This window comes from Euwallacea fornicatus, chromosome 38, assembly GCF_040115645.1.
Source record: "Euwallacea fornicatus isolate EFF26 chromosome 38, ASM4011564v1, whole genome shotgun sequence".
Classification (NCBI taxonomy): Eukaryota; Metazoa; Arthropoda; class Insecta; order Coleoptera; family Curculionidae; genus Euwallacea; species Euwallacea fornicatus.
The window spans coordinates 657,174-671,865 of NC_089578.1; the positions used below are offsets into that span (position 1 = coordinate 657,174).

Genomic DNA, 14,692 nt, shown 5'->3' on the forward strand with positions numbered 1-14,692 from the left:
AATGCAGTGTACTGTTAAATCTGTCAACACTGCGGTACAGCATAACCTCAATTGCAAATTTGATAAGAATCAGCTGTTTTGCTTGTTACCAAATGCCCATCGTTTCTAAGCGGTGTTTGAGCGAGCAATGTTCAGTGTTCTTTATTTGGGTATCAGTATCCAAGTCCAAAAGTTCGAATATTTAGGTAAATTAGTTCAGGTTATTTTTGCAATTAATTATTTCGTTAATAATAGAATTAAATTTGGGCTATTTCTGCTGGGGACCAGTGTACGTTTGGTACCTCCAATTGGTATATTTGATCCTCATCCAAACCAACGAATGGAACGAGGAAGAAACATACCAGCTTGAGGTAACAAACCTTTATGTACTGTAAAGGACTTAAGCATCGATACATACTTCAACTACTTGATCAGTTTGGTTGTCTTGTGTAATCCTCCAAGTCCCCAGACCAGCTATTTTCAATAGAACTATTGAGATAACAGACATAACAAGCAAGATTTTAGATAGAAATATTGTTGCATTTCAAAGGGAGACAACGAGGGACCATATAAATTTTTTGTCAGTTATTTCAGCTTGTGCATTTGTCCAATCTGCTATGTTTTTCTTTATATATATATTATACTAGATTTCACCCATCTATCTATTAGTTGCGAACTTTCACTTAAAAAAAATTAAGTTATTTTGACATTTATGGTATTTTTTAACTAGAATTTGTGAATAGTATGTGCATTGTAGCTACAGACTGAAAAAAACTTGTTTCTACCAGTCCTTAGCTGCTTGTGCGGAATAGGAGGCATTCACAGATTTGTGAACAAAAAATGTGGCAGTCCTATTATCGTCCCTTTAAAATCTTACTTAAAATTTATCAACATTTATCTGCATTTGATGGTCCCTGATTCCAAGATCAATTTAAAATTTGTAGTTTGGGGCAATTTTAAAACATATAATCACATATACCTATTGTACATACAGAGACGAAATGAGCTTTCAAAATGTAAAAATAACCATTCTCTATGGATCACAAACGGGAAATGCTCAAGACGTTGGCGAACAACTATGGAGAGAATCCAAACGGTTTTATTTTCAGAGCTGTGTAAAACCGTTAAATGATTTTAACATTACTCAAATAGCTCAAGAGCGCTGTATCATTTTCACATGCTCTACGACAGGCCAAGGTGAGGAACCAGATAACATGAAAATATTTTGGAAGTTTCTATTGAAGAAAAGCTTACCAAGCAACTTCTTAAATCAAATGAAGTAAGCATGAATCGACGCCAGAAACGGAAGTTGAAAACATGCAGCAAACAATACAAGAGCTAAATCGCTTTTAGATTTGCTGTTCTTGGACTTGGCGACTCCAGCTATTCCAAATTTAATTTCGTGGCCAAACGTCTATATAAGCGGCTGTTACAGTTGGGTGGGGAGCCATTAATAGAATTGGGTTTGGGGGATGATCAGCATGACTTTGGGTATGATGCAGTAGCTGACCCGTGGATGGAAAAATTGTGGATTAAATTAAACAAAGTGTATCCCTTGCCCCTACATATTGCCCCTTTATCAGCAAATTTAGCTATTGTACCTAGGTAAGGTTGTTATTTTTGATAGAAGACTAAACAGGTTTAAATTTTTCGTTTCAGGTGGACATCAGTGCAAACAAATAATGTTAATAATTTATTGGATGTCCAGAACAATGCTAACAAATACCACTCTGTCCTGTACTCAACTGAAACGTGCAACCACCTTGATGCTGTTGTTCTCGAGAATCGTTCTCAGACACACAAAACCCATTTCCAAGTCAGTGGTTCCTACTGTCCTGTCCACGATTTTACTATTTTATTTCAGGACGTTCGATTAATCAAGTTTAAAACAAATGGCCAAAAATACGCCCCTGGTGATTTACTCGTGTTGCGGCCGAAGAATTTACCTTGGAAAATATCGGAATTTAAAAATGTCCTAACTAAAAATGGTATATACATCAAAGATGAAGCTGTGATCGAATTAAAGGAAAATGACCCAAACATGCCAGTGCCTGAAGTATTAAAGCGGAACGCCACCTTTAAACAACTCTGCGAAGAGTATTTTGACCTTTTCTCCATACCAAGGAGGCACGTTTTTCAACTGCTCTCTCAGATAACCGACAGCGAACTAGAGAAGGAAAAATGTTTGGAATTTTCTTCTGGAGAAAGTCGTGAGGATATGTACGCCTACACTACTCGACCGAGGAGAAACATCGTAGAGGTGTTAGATGATTTTCCTCACGCCTCGAAAAACCTTACTCTGGATATTTTGTTCGAAATTCTCCCACCGATTAAACCAAGGGAGTTTTCCATTGCCAGCAGCTTTAAGAGGCAGAACAACGAGGTGCACCTCTTGGTAGCAGTAGTTAAATATAAGACCAACTTGGTCAAAGAGAGAATAGGTCTTTGTTCGAACTTCCTAGCAGACCTGAATCCAGGCGATCAGGTTTATGCCTGGCTCAAAGGCGGATCGTTTAAATTTCCTAGCAACCTGGTAGGTCTACTCGAAGAGTTTTTTGAGGATTGGTGAAACAATAAGTTTTCTAGGATGTCCCTGTTATTATGGTAGGTCCTGGAACGGGCGTGGCACCATTTAGAAGTTTTATCCTTGAAATGTGTGAAAAGAATAGGAATCCCAAGAATTTGCTTCTGTTTTTCGGCTGTAGATACGAAGCGAAAGATTTCTTATTCAAAGAAGAGTTTGTGTCCCTCAGAGATGACAGTCTGTTAACGTTAATATGCGCTTTTTCTAGGGACCAAGAAGAGAAAAGGTGGGTATTAATTAAATAGACTAAAACACGCGATTTTGCCTTTATCCACGTGAAAGTGTGCTGCGACACAGTGTTCTGTTGCATTTCTGCACCTAAGCGACTTAAGTTTCATTTATACCTCTTGGACTGTGTAGGGTGTTCGGATTGTGGAGTCTTATCATTCCTAAATAGCGAACGCCATCGCACTCAGTATCTACACGATCAAAGAAGTCTTCAACCGGATAATATTCCTTTTCAATTAATATATTTTGTACTGTGTTGTACATTTGTGCTGTATTGTACATTTGTACTGTATTGTACATTTGTGCTGTATTGTACATTTGTGCTGTATTGTACATTTGTATTGTGTTGTACATTTGCGTTTCTAAATTATCGGTGAGTGAGTGCGTATTTTGGAACTTACCGACTCCAAAAGATTCCTTAAATTTTGAAACTTTATCCCTTAACAGGAAACCATTTAGACTTGCTTGAAATTCTCTTTGGGGCTTGAGCGAATGCTTAAAGGAGGCGAAACTAAAAAAGTTGCTATCCACGCTGGTCACGTAAAATACCCGTTCTTTTTCAGCTATGTTCAACACAAAATAAAGGAAAATGGGGAGTTGGTCTGGAATGCTATAGAGAGAGATTGTTACATTTTCGTAGCAGGAAATTCAAAAAATATGCCCCAGCAAGTGAGAGAGGCGTTTGTAAATGTTTGTATGAATCACGGACGTCTCCAAGACTCCGAGGCAGCCAAGAAGATCGATTTGATGGTGAAAAAAGGGCGATATCAAACAGAGTGTTGGTCGTAAATTCGCCAAGTAGTTTTGTACAAATAAAAGTAAATTAAATTCGCTAGTGAATGGTGCTTTAATTTTGGGAATTTTTCTTTTGTCAAGAGTGTTCGTCCGTCCTGCACGTGGAATTTCACAGGCTCAGGTGTACTTTCCCGTATCAGGTTCGCAAGACTCATTTTAATATTAAATCAATACATTTTTGAAAATCGTTTGTACTCCAGGTGCACATCATGGGTACAGAGCCGAAATGTCCGCCGGTCGAAGCCGTCGCAGCAGGAACGCAGCCTGGGTGTAATGAAATCTTAATTTTACGGTTTCCTTTTGGATTAGTTGGATGAACACCCATGCCGGCTGCCCGCCGACAGGGAAATGGTACTGGAGAACCAGAGTAAGCCCGCCATTTGCTACTTTTTCAAAAGGGGAGCGTTGGGGACTTCGATTTGAAAGCGCGGCAGAACAAAGTGCCAGAGCGTGGTAAATGTTAAGGAGCGTGCCGCGCGCGCCTCGAAGATCCGTTTTCCGGCCGTTTAGCGAATTTTCATGGTTCGCTCCCTATTTGTCCGTACAATCCCTTCATGAAACAAAAACACGTCAGTTTAGATATCAGGAGAGACATTTAAATCGAAATTTTAAATGTTGCTCGTATGAAAACTCTTGCAGTTCTGCGAGCGCAACGCCCTTCCGCTCCGCAAATAAATACTATTTCGGTCTTTTTGTCTAACGTGTGGACCATTTTTGTGCACCAATCACGGACTTTAATACTGCTGATGTCCGCCGATTTAACGACAAACGCAATGCGGATGGACCTCCCTTCGTAACCACCTTATCAATTGCATCGAAAACGACTCGCTCGATTTTGGGTTTTTGCTGTCTCTGAGTAGAGAACTTAATGCCCTTTAATAGGAAGTACCACTTGACAGGCGGTACCGTTCAAGATTCTTACATGAGCTGCGTAAAATTTTGATTTTAATGCCCCCCACGATATCTAAATTGGGGTGTTTTTTTCAAAACCATAAATTTTCGCAATTAACGATTATTTAATGTTTTGAAGTGAAGGCTCCGCATGACGGACGCTATTGCGCGCAGCAAACCACTGGCGCTAATCGCTTTTGTCTCTGTAATCCCGTCGCTTAAAGCTCGTTTAATCCTGGGTTAAGGGCGACTTAGCAGGAGGATTAGGCACATGCAATTGACTGGGTATTTGCGAAATCGTGCGGTGAGGCCGCCTTGTGCAAGCGCCGCTATTGGCCCATTCGATGGAGAAGTGGGTTGTTTAACAAAAAAAGCTCCAAGATTTTTATGTTAATGGACTTAGTATATTTTATGTTCGCTAAATGTCATTTTCTCACGTAGGAACTTACAAAATTTGACGGAAAAACAAAATAATAAACCCATTTTACACTAAATCATACAAAGTAGTTTGAACACACAAGATTTTTACTATTAATTAGGTACTAGCGTGTGGCGATTCTTATAATGGACGCAGATTCGAAATTACCTTAAATATTAAGTAATTTTCGAAACAACAACGATCTGAGTATCAAATAGTCGGGAGAAAAACCGCAGCAAATATTAGATATTACTCTCAAGTGCGAGAGCTCATTAGTGGCAGCCATGTTAAGACAAACTCCTAAATTCTAAGGGAAAAAGAAATTATGAAAAACGCAAACTTTACTCTCTCACAGAAAAAGAACTACAAAAACACGACCTTCAACAACTGGGGTACAAAATAACAATTCGGTTAATTGGTATACAGGCAGTATTGGCGGCGTTATCGGAATTTTATTGAAAACTCCAACTCGGTGCTGTATACCTCGCACTTTTGTTACCAACCCACGTGAGTGATGAACCACGGCCACAAGAACGATATGAGGATTCCCCCGAATATTCCGGATATCAGGGATGCACCCGCAAACATTCCCGCCACTGAAGCGTATTGGCCTTCGACGGTGCTAAGGAAGGAAATAAACAAATTATTTAAGAATACCAGGTGTGTAAATGTGAAATCGGAATTCGCCAAGAGAGGGCCCCAGCTGTCAGCGGGGCTGCCGTGAAACCCCCGCATTTTCATTGTTCACATCTACCAAGGTTTTCAACTCGGCAACAATGACATCACAAAACAGCGTAGTTCGGTTGTGGCGTTGAGAATGCGAAATTTTTGCCCTGCAAAACGGCCATTTGCCATTGATTTTCGTTACTGTTTGAAGGAAGCTGCTAAGGGATCGCGTTAAACGCTTGCGGAAGCTTTGCGCGCTCTCGATAAACCGCGGCGCTTTGAGCGGTTCAAAAATCTTAAAACTGGCAGTTTTGGTGTGAGAAACGAAAAACGTGGAAGAAGCAGCAAAAACGAGGGGAAAACTCGTGGAATGGTGCTCGCTAGGTACAAAAGAAGCCGCTTCTTCGTCGAATTGTGACTGGTTGAACATACTTTCAGAATTCTTAGGCTAGAAGCCCATCATGGGTAACATGGATAGCAAGGCCAAATCGCTATGAGCGGAAGGCCATGCCCAATGCTTGGTGGGATCAGGAGGGTGTGATCTATCACGAGCCACCTAGCGAAACCGTTAATACTGAACGCTGCCTGCGACAAATCATCAATTTAAATCGAACTTACGTGCGTTCTCCGAAGAAAAATTCCGATTTCATAAACGTGAACCTGAATCATGTATACGAGTTCACCAGATATGTAACTACATACCCGGTGAACTCGAAATAATCGCTCTAAATACCTGGGGGTATACATCATCGCGACAGAGCTGAAGTATCCGCTGGTCAAAGCCATCGTGGCCGCGACCGCCCAGTAGACGTAGTCGTTTGTAATGAAAACGGGCAAGACCCTGGTAATCCCTTTAGGCGGTTGGTAGTTACAATATAGATAGAAGGGGATGTAGAGTAGTCGCAAGGTAGTTGGAATCCACAGGTACTTTTTAGAAGGCTGCAATGAAGTAGGCAATAGCATTTCAGCGTTGTTTAAACCGGGGAAACTTACCCAGATACAAACAGTCGTCAGTATGTTGCCGATCATGGCAAACACGTTGAATGTCAGAAAACACAGCACTTGGGTGTAAAGAAACTTTTCCTGGATAAAGAAATTGCTGTCGCTGACCTCGACGTCTACAAAAATAAGCGGTTTCACTAATTGATTTTTTTCCCTTGAGAAGAAACTCACTCGCGTGAATCGATGGGAAGACTGATAGGGTGACGAAAAAGGTCATGAACACGTTGTACATTTGAGGCCACGCCTTTTTCAATATGTACAAATAGGGCGGTCTCTCTATCGTATTCTCCACCGTCTTCCTTTGCTCCCGCTGCTTTTTCTCCTTCAAATCGTAATGCCGGTAGTATCTCTGCAAGGGAATTTCGTGCAATTGCAATAGCGACGTTTCGTCGGCGTTTCGCTTACGTTGAGAGGCAAGGCGAAGTACGTATCAAATCCCACCAACAGAACGAACAAGGCAGTGATGAAGTACCAAATGGCGGCCATTTTCTTGCTGGTCGATATATAATTCGAAGCGATGCATACCACAGTGGTGAAAGTACCGCAGATGTTGTTCCCCAAGATCACTGCCCCAGTGTATTTCGGGGGCAGCTTCGCCGCCATTCCGTAAACCGTGTTCTGGTACACTCCGTTTGCCACTAGAAGCAGATGCATTGGTAAATTTGAAAAATCTCCTCGCAACGTCTACAAAATTCGATTTTTTTATCGTTGTAACTTGACTGAAGACACCTCCAGGGAAACAACAATAAATCGCTTTTCGTTGCATACTCACTGTTCAGAATGACGACGCTCAACATTGTAATATAGAAAAATTCATAAGGCCACTGGCTGGTATTTACCATAGCTAGGGCTACGGTTATAATAAATAGCATAATATTTATGGCTATACTCCACATTATCCTTAACGTGAGGTCGCCCCTGAAAAGAGAAATACATTTAGTCCTCGCGTTTACCCCAACCACGAAATCAACATTCACCACTGCCACCAGCCGGTCCGGGGCAAGCAATTTTTGGAACGTTTAAGATTTAAGCAGCCCGCAGAGAGCATTCGCCGCCATTTTCAGTGGCGGCAGTTTAATGAGGGCACTCAGCGGCTTTTTTTTATATTAAAAGAATGAGGAAATTTGGACTTTTTGGCATTTGCAATTTCTTAGAAATAGAGAAGTCAACCATGATTCTCTTGCGTCTTAGTGTGTTACACGTTTGGGGCGGGCGTCGCGTCGGTAGCATGGCTGGCCACCCGTATTGACCTCACGCAGCTCCAGCCGCACCTAGGAGTTTGCGCACAACGGCAGCTGCTGGAATCTGGGTCAACAGCCGCCGCGCCGTCTGCAAATCGCGCAATTTCCTTGTTTTTAGAGTAGCTACGCCGGGAATTTTGCGAAATCACAAACGTGCTCCTGGTTAAATGGGCGCCCAAACGCAACGACCAAGATCCGCCACTGATTGCCATGTTTTACTTAGCGTTTTCTCCTGCGTGTAATTCACTTGCTGTTGCACATAATCTAACGCACGGTCGCTCAAAAAAGTATTCGTAGAGTGGGGGGAAAATTCAGCAAACCGTAATTTTCCACCGATTCTGTTGAAATTTTTTTTGTATAATGAAAACTCGAACCTAAACTCAGTGTGCGTTCGCGAGAGGCAAATTTAACCTGCTGAAACTAATCGAGCCCTTCCGCAAAGGGAATTTCGTCTCGTTCTAGATTGACGCATAATCAATGTGTCACATTATCAGTATGCCACATGATCAGCGTGCCACATGATCAGCGTGCCACATTATCAGTATGCCACATGATCAGTGTGCCACATGATCAATATGCCGCATAAGGAATATGCTTAAAAATCGGAATTCTGGCAAGCTTTTGGACTCGCCATTTGATCGATCGATTTAGATCAACGTAACAGCTCAGAGATGAACCGCACTTACTTCAGAGGTACAAAAATATTAAACCAGTTGAAAATCACGTTCGGGACTTGCGAGCAAAACGTCAGGATCTGCATGAAATTGCCCACATAAGGGAAATCGAAACCGATGTTTTCCTTTCCCAGTTTGTGGTCGACGAAGTACTGAAATAGATCAGATTTAGAAAATTTTAGACGGACATTGTTAAAATTGACCCACCGCAATTGCATTGATAAACATATTCCAAGGCAGCAGTGTGGCGATACCGTGTATCAAAAATATGATATATACGAATGAATATTTGTCGGGTGGTGTGAAAATCTGCAAACTGGCCTCGTCCATCGTCAAATTTTTGAAATTCAATTCGGCATCAGACAAATTGTTCTCCTCCCACGAGGGCTGCAGTTTCACTGGTTTGTTTTGCAGCCGGGTAGTCTCACCGCTTTCGTCTCCGGCAACTGAAAGGGTAAAGAAGTTATCATTAAAAAAAAAAATGAATTTGAGTTACTTCAAAGGGGAACTTCACCCTTGACACTCCGAGCCGACGGGTGAACCACCGGTTGTTTTTTTTTTCAGTTTTTTGAGCCCTTTTGACGATATTGTCAAATTACCGCAATTTGAACCGTTGTGGCTTCAAGAATCGAAATTACGGCCTCGATTTGGCGAATAACCCCCACAGTTTTTTTTATTGTCCATCAAAACACTGAAATTCTAATAAGTAGCCTAGAGGAGGTGCAAAGGTGAGGAATTCGACATCGTCATACCTCGATCTGACCACTTGAAAGTCGATAACCCCGGTCAGGCCAGCGAAGCTTTATCGCTCCTGTGTCTACTAAACACACTGTTTGCTTTAGTTTTACAAAAACAAATTACGCTTTAGATAATTCGGTGATTTATTGTCGATTCTCTCAGGCCGAAAGCGTTTTATGCTTCCGCAAACAATAATCTGGTTTTGACCCATATGGGCTGGGACAAACTGCATTTCCACCTCCAGTTCTGCCTCTATCCGCAGCTTGCACGGACGAATTCGCAAATTTAAACGACAGGCGAGTGCGAAGGTCCTATACTGGGCGTCCCACGTTGGCAGGCCAATCAGCTAGCGGGAGATTCCCCATGCGAAAATAATGGGGCTTTCCCCGTGATGATTTTTCTCTTTGGCGGTTTATACCCTTTTTTTTTAAACAAATTTTAATGAAATTTTGCGGTGACGCATAGTTCGACTGGGCATTTTCCATGGTTCAGGTAAAACACTTTGAGACACAATGGGGGAATTGGGGGGTCGTGCAGAGACAACTTGTTTTTACGCACGCCAATGGTACATTCGTTTAGCTCTTCCTTGTGGCACGACGTCGGACTGCATTCTAAGTAGTGGTCACTATTGCGGAGCGATCAATCACAATTCTGAGGCTCAGGCGTGACATCGAGGGGGGAATCATGATCACATTCTTCGAGCAACCAGGCTCCTGGGACTCGCCCGGGGCAACAGGCCGAGGCATGCAGAGGGCGAACAGGGCCTCCTCGCGTTGCTACGCGACCCGCCTGACCTTCGTTTCGCGGACCTGGAGCTGCCCATCGGGCCTGCTCTCCCTTACTACTTCCGAGTGCTTTTGGGGCTCACGCTGGTCCCATCTCCTGGCAGTTCGCAGTTCAACTGTGTCTTAAAGGGGAACTTGCGTGTTCGAACGCGGGGCTGGGCCTGCCTCCGGTGTCCCATAGGAGCAGTTCGCCCTGTCCCGACTCAGACCAGGTTCGTCCACGTTACGGGGAGCGTACCGATCTTCTGCTGAGCGGTTTTGTCCTCGCTGGGAGGAACTGACGGGGCGACGTCCTGGCGGGTCTGGCGGACGACGTCTTCCCCGTCCTCCCTTGGCGCTCGCGGTTGCTTCGCCAGCGGCGCTCCTAGCTATAATTTAATACAAAGCGAATGCGTGTCTTACCTAGTTTCTGTTGTATGGTGCCCCCTAGCTTCTCACTATATAGTAAGTCTCTTTCTCTGTACGTCATCTTGCTCCCAAATAATAATCAGTCTTCTTGGATTGTTTGTCGACTAATTATTCATATCATAGTACTAGCAGAGTGCAATCAGTTCCTGAAATTAGATATTGTTCAGATAATGAGAGGTGCGTGTGTAGGGGTGGGCAAGTCGTAAACAAGGCCGTCGAACGGGTATGTTCTTCAGCAAAATTCAAATATGTCCGAACGACGGAGTCCAACGAGTGAAACTGACTGGGTACGATGGGACGGTCAATTCGGCTGATTAGCCGAAGCGACCCACATAGCTTTACGTTGGATTGGGGGCAATCGAAACGTGGGATTTGGTTCGTTTCCATTGACGCTTATTCCTACCTCGAAAATTGTCCGAAATTCGGTAAATTGCGGCGCGACAAGCAGTACTCAGTATGTTTTACTCAACGCGGTACGAATTAGTACTTGCATTTTTCATTAGTTACCAACGGGACCTGCGAACTGTCTATTCAGCACGAAAACATCCATGAACTAATTAAATATTATCTCCACTAATAAAATAGCAGATTGCTACACAAGTTTAACGAGTACCAAGAAAATAAAATCATGAGACAAACATTCCTGGGCTGCGATAATTGCAGGCTTAGGTGATAGATAGGTAATACTCGTCGTAAAGAGGGATAAGATCGATTGCTTTGTTTGCTTAGCACTTTGCGGTAGATACTGCAGACCCTCGATAACGTCGGACAATGGAAAAACGGCCTTAAAGACAAGTCCCAATTGAAGATTCGACTTTGGCCTGCATGGTCGAAGAACCTCGAACGCCCATCTGAGGCTTCGGAACAGGCACCACCGCGAGAAGCTGATTTAAGTTGTGGCCCGGTGCCAATGGTCAAAACTGTCGTCTCTCGTGCCAACGCGCGAGATGAAGATGATGCTCCCTCGAGCCCCCCTGGATCTTCTCGATTTATCAAAAAAGCGAATCTCTGCAGCACACGGTGCATTAATTCACGAAACGAAGAGAAGCGGAGGAACGATGTTAGGGAGGAGGAAGGTGCGAACGGTGAGGACTGAAGATCGGAGGAGGGGGCTGAAGGCACGAGGGTGGTGGCCGAAGGTCGAGCTGTGCAAGTCTTTCGCTAAGCTGAAAGAAAAGGAGTATCGTACGTGGAGGTTTCGGTTCTCAAATCACGGGAGCAGACGTTGGGAGACAACGCTGATAAAATGAAATTGCAGATTGTTCCTCTTCTAATAAACGAACACTTATCGCTATTACACAATTTGTTTATTTTGTTACACATTCGTATGTATCAATTTCTTTAACAATAAATCGTTTATTATTTATATCACGTTCGCTCATGTATTTCGACATCACATCGGTTCGAATTTCGCTTTGATCTCGTCATGGGGCATTGTGGATGGGCGGCCACTCCCTGCAGGGAATTTTGGAAATTTTTCTGTTAGATTAGAAATTTCGAAAATTTTTAACGATTTTTGGGCCAGTTCAGGTTGGAAATTTTCAAAAATTCGAAGATTTTTACAAATTTGGCTAATGAACCTCTTGCCCAACTGTCAACGCCCACGCGGGCCATACCTACCCAGTGTGACCTACAGAGCTTTCATACCCTATAGATTTGATTGGTCCGGGTAGGGTCAGGCTCTCTGGTAAAGCGGTCAAAAATATTATTCCACACTACCTGGGGTCATTCTGAGACGCATTATTTGGTGCTCGGACAGGACCATCACTTATGACTACTTGTTCCACAATTTACTTAAGACCTTGGTGAATATACGGGATGTTTCCAAATATACGGTCAATATTCCGGAAGTGAAAAGTTCTCGTCAGCAAGTTCTCTAATGCTTATAAATTGATTTTCAAACACTTTCCCGTGCGGAAATGCAGCTTTTCGATGTTTGACGGCGAAAATGGTCGCTTTTCTTCCAATTGATGAATTTTAATTAACTTTGTCGTTGGGTCCCTTGTGTACAATTCCAGGGCTAATAATATAGAACTTAACGTTTATTTCTGCATCTTCAGGGGGGCAGCGGGGGGGCTAGCCCCCACTTCTTCATCCCTAAACTCTTAAGGTCTTGAGTTCTGCAAGCGTTGTGTGTTTTTTTTTAATTTTCGAGGAACCTAAGACAAAAAATGGTACTCTTGGTTCATGTAAAATACCACTTTGTCAAAGGGTGTATTTTACGTTTTTTTTTTTTAATTTTACCACATAACGATTAAAAAAACCCACGACCTTACAAGCTTAGACACAAGGAAGTTGAGGGTAGCCTCCCCGCCGTCTCCCTGAAGATGTTCAAAAAGAAACGTTAGGTCCCATCTTATGAACCTTGACGTTATGCACAAACGACCTAAAATTCATTAAATTTCACTAACTAGAAGGAAAATCGTTCAATAGCATTTTCGCCATCAAATTCTGAAGAGCTGCATTTCCTTAAAGCTAAGTTTTTTGAAAATCAATTTATAACCGTGAGTACAAGCTTTTGGAAAGACCCTGTAGAGTAATGCAAAAGTGAGAGTATTGAAGTTGCTGTAGGCTCGTCTGCAAAGCATCATTTGCATCCTGCAGATAATCAAGACTCAAAACTGCTCTTCTGTCGAAGCCAATTGCCCCCTGCCAGAGGTTGATGTTAGAGCTTGGGCCACGCTAAGCAAGTTGCGATTTTAGTTAAGTAGCTAATTTTTTTGACATGAAAAAGTGCACTTTTACTTAGAAAAGGGCACTTGAGAAACACCAACCGTTTAGGGTGGCATTCAGCCGATTTCCACCGTATGAAAATTCAATTTGCAAATTGAACAGCCAGTTTTAGCTCATTTTGAGCATCTAAAGGGGGCTTACGCATTGGTATACGCAGGCAAAGCGTGAGTCATTCAAGTTTTTAGGCAAATTTTAAAGTGCCAATGATTCTCGCCAATTTACCACAACGTTAAAAGCAGTTGAACTCTTTGGCCCCACAGAGTTCAACATACTTTTTTGATCGTGGGTGTTCTTTTACTGCAATTTCAAAATTCTCAAAAATACTGGTCGCTAACGGTTCGTGCACACCTACCCTCCGCTTTTTGCCATGTAAAGAAGCTTTGGAACAGGCACTTTTAGGCGCTCAAAAGGGGCACATCGGTACCAGCCAGCCACACTGTTTCCAACCTATAGACAATTAATTGTTGAAGTAGGACCAGTAAAAACGCCTAAAGCAGTTACTTTTTTTGGGGCCAGTAATTTGCACTGGCACTGGTTTCACTGGGCCATGCATGTTTAACCCTGTCGAGAGGGACCAGATCTGGCTAAGGATGCATTCACAACTTTCCGACAATTACATACAGGTTTTACACCTGAATAGGTGGAATTTTACTTGAAGTATTTATTAAATAAATGCCACATTATTGGATAACCTTGTAAATTAACTTTCTTGTATGATGTAAAAGTTAGCAGCATTGCATTGGGTCATTTAGGCGAACATATATTGTGCTGGAAAACAGGGAGTGCCCAGGGAAATAGATAAATTCCTGTGTGTTTGTCCATGACAAACTTTAGCCAGTTTCCGTTTTGCACAGCTCCAATTGTTGCTTGAAGCCGTCCAATGAACAAATTCACGAGTCAATTTGTTGATGTGAAACCAGCGTTGCAGTTACCTTAGTGGAGACCCAGATCCAAATTAACGGTCCAAACGACATGAAATGCCACATAGCCATTTAAGGGACGTTTGAGTATTTAATGGGATACATTAACAACCTCATTGAACCAGAAACTCTATACAAAAAAGCCATTACAGCTTTGATCGTATCTTTCTTGCTCTCGTACGTTGCCCCACAGATTCACAATTAGGGTCAATGACCTAATTGAGTGTTGAAAGAGCTTTCCTCACTGCCAATGGACAGAAAGTCAATTACATACATCTTTTCAAATCTCCAAGCTCGAATTTAAGTCACTTTTAATTTGTTGAGAACTGGTAAATCACATTGGGACGTTTCGTATAGAGGTTGGGAGCAAATGCTGGTTTCACTAAATCTCGAGCCTACTTTAGAAGGTGGCGATTCTATGCTACCTTCTAAAGCAAGCGAGCTTACTTTAGAAGGTAGCATGGAATCACTTGTAAGCTATGTTGAAAGTTGATAACGGGCAGGAAGTGTACTCTTGCAAAACGCTCTCATGGCTCGTAAGCTATGTTGAAACTTGATAACAGGCAGCAAGTGTACTCTTGCGAAACGCTCTATGTCTCTCTCCATGTGGGAACTTAAGCAACAATCCGA

The 14,692-nt window shown here is 42.6% G+C and overlaps 2 protein-coding genes across 6 annotated transcripts; one reads left to right on the top strand and one right to left on the bottom strand.

Annotated features, from left to right (window-relative positions):
• Positions 1 to 86: 86 nt before the first annotated feature.
• Positions 87 to 11,777, top strand: LOC136349474 (NADPH-dependent diflavin oxidoreductase 1). 5 transcript variants are annotated; one of them, XM_066301042.1, is made up of 9 exons: positions 87 to 185; positions 974 to 1,258; positions 1,333 to 1,584; positions 1,639 to 1,795; positions 1,844 to 2,512; positions 2,566 to 2,789; positions 3,355 to 3,609; positions 3,668 to 3,726; positions 3,787 to 11,777. In XM_066301042.1, exons 2-7 carry the CDS (start codon positions 981 to 983, stop codon positions 3,578 to 3,580), a joined length of 1,806 nt encoding a protein of 601 aa, XP_066157139.1. In that variant the 5' UTR covers positions 87 to 185; positions 974 to 980; the 3' UTR covers positions 3,581 to 3,609; positions 3,668 to 3,726; positions 3,787 to 11,777. The 5 variants fall into 5 exon arrangements, with proteins under 5 accessions (XP_066157139.1, XP_066157143.1, XP_066157141.1 ...); XM_066301046.1 differs by having other exon boundaries at positions 91 to 185; positions 1,089 to 1,176; XM_066301044.1 differs by having other exon boundaries at positions 147 to 185; positions 1,089 to 1,258.
• Ent2 (Equilibrative nucleoside transporter 2) lies at positions 4,860 to 10,545 on the bottom strand. Its single transcript, XM_066301060.1, has 9 exons — positions 10,404 to 10,545; positions 8,686 to 8,924; positions 8,491 to 8,630; positions 7,336 to 7,481; positions 6,969 to 7,201; positions 6,735 to 6,912; positions 6,555 to 6,679; positions 6,295 to 6,500; positions 4,860 to 5,517 (listed from the first exon to the last, which is right to left on the bottom strand). Exons 1-9 carry the CDS (start codon positions 10,468 to 10,470, stop codon positions 5,391 to 5,393), a joined length of 1,461 nt encoding a protein of 486 aa, XP_066157157.1. The 5' UTR covers positions 10,471 to 10,545; the 3' UTR covers positions 4,860 to 5,390.
• Positions 11,778 to 14,692: the final 2,915 nt, after the last annotated feature.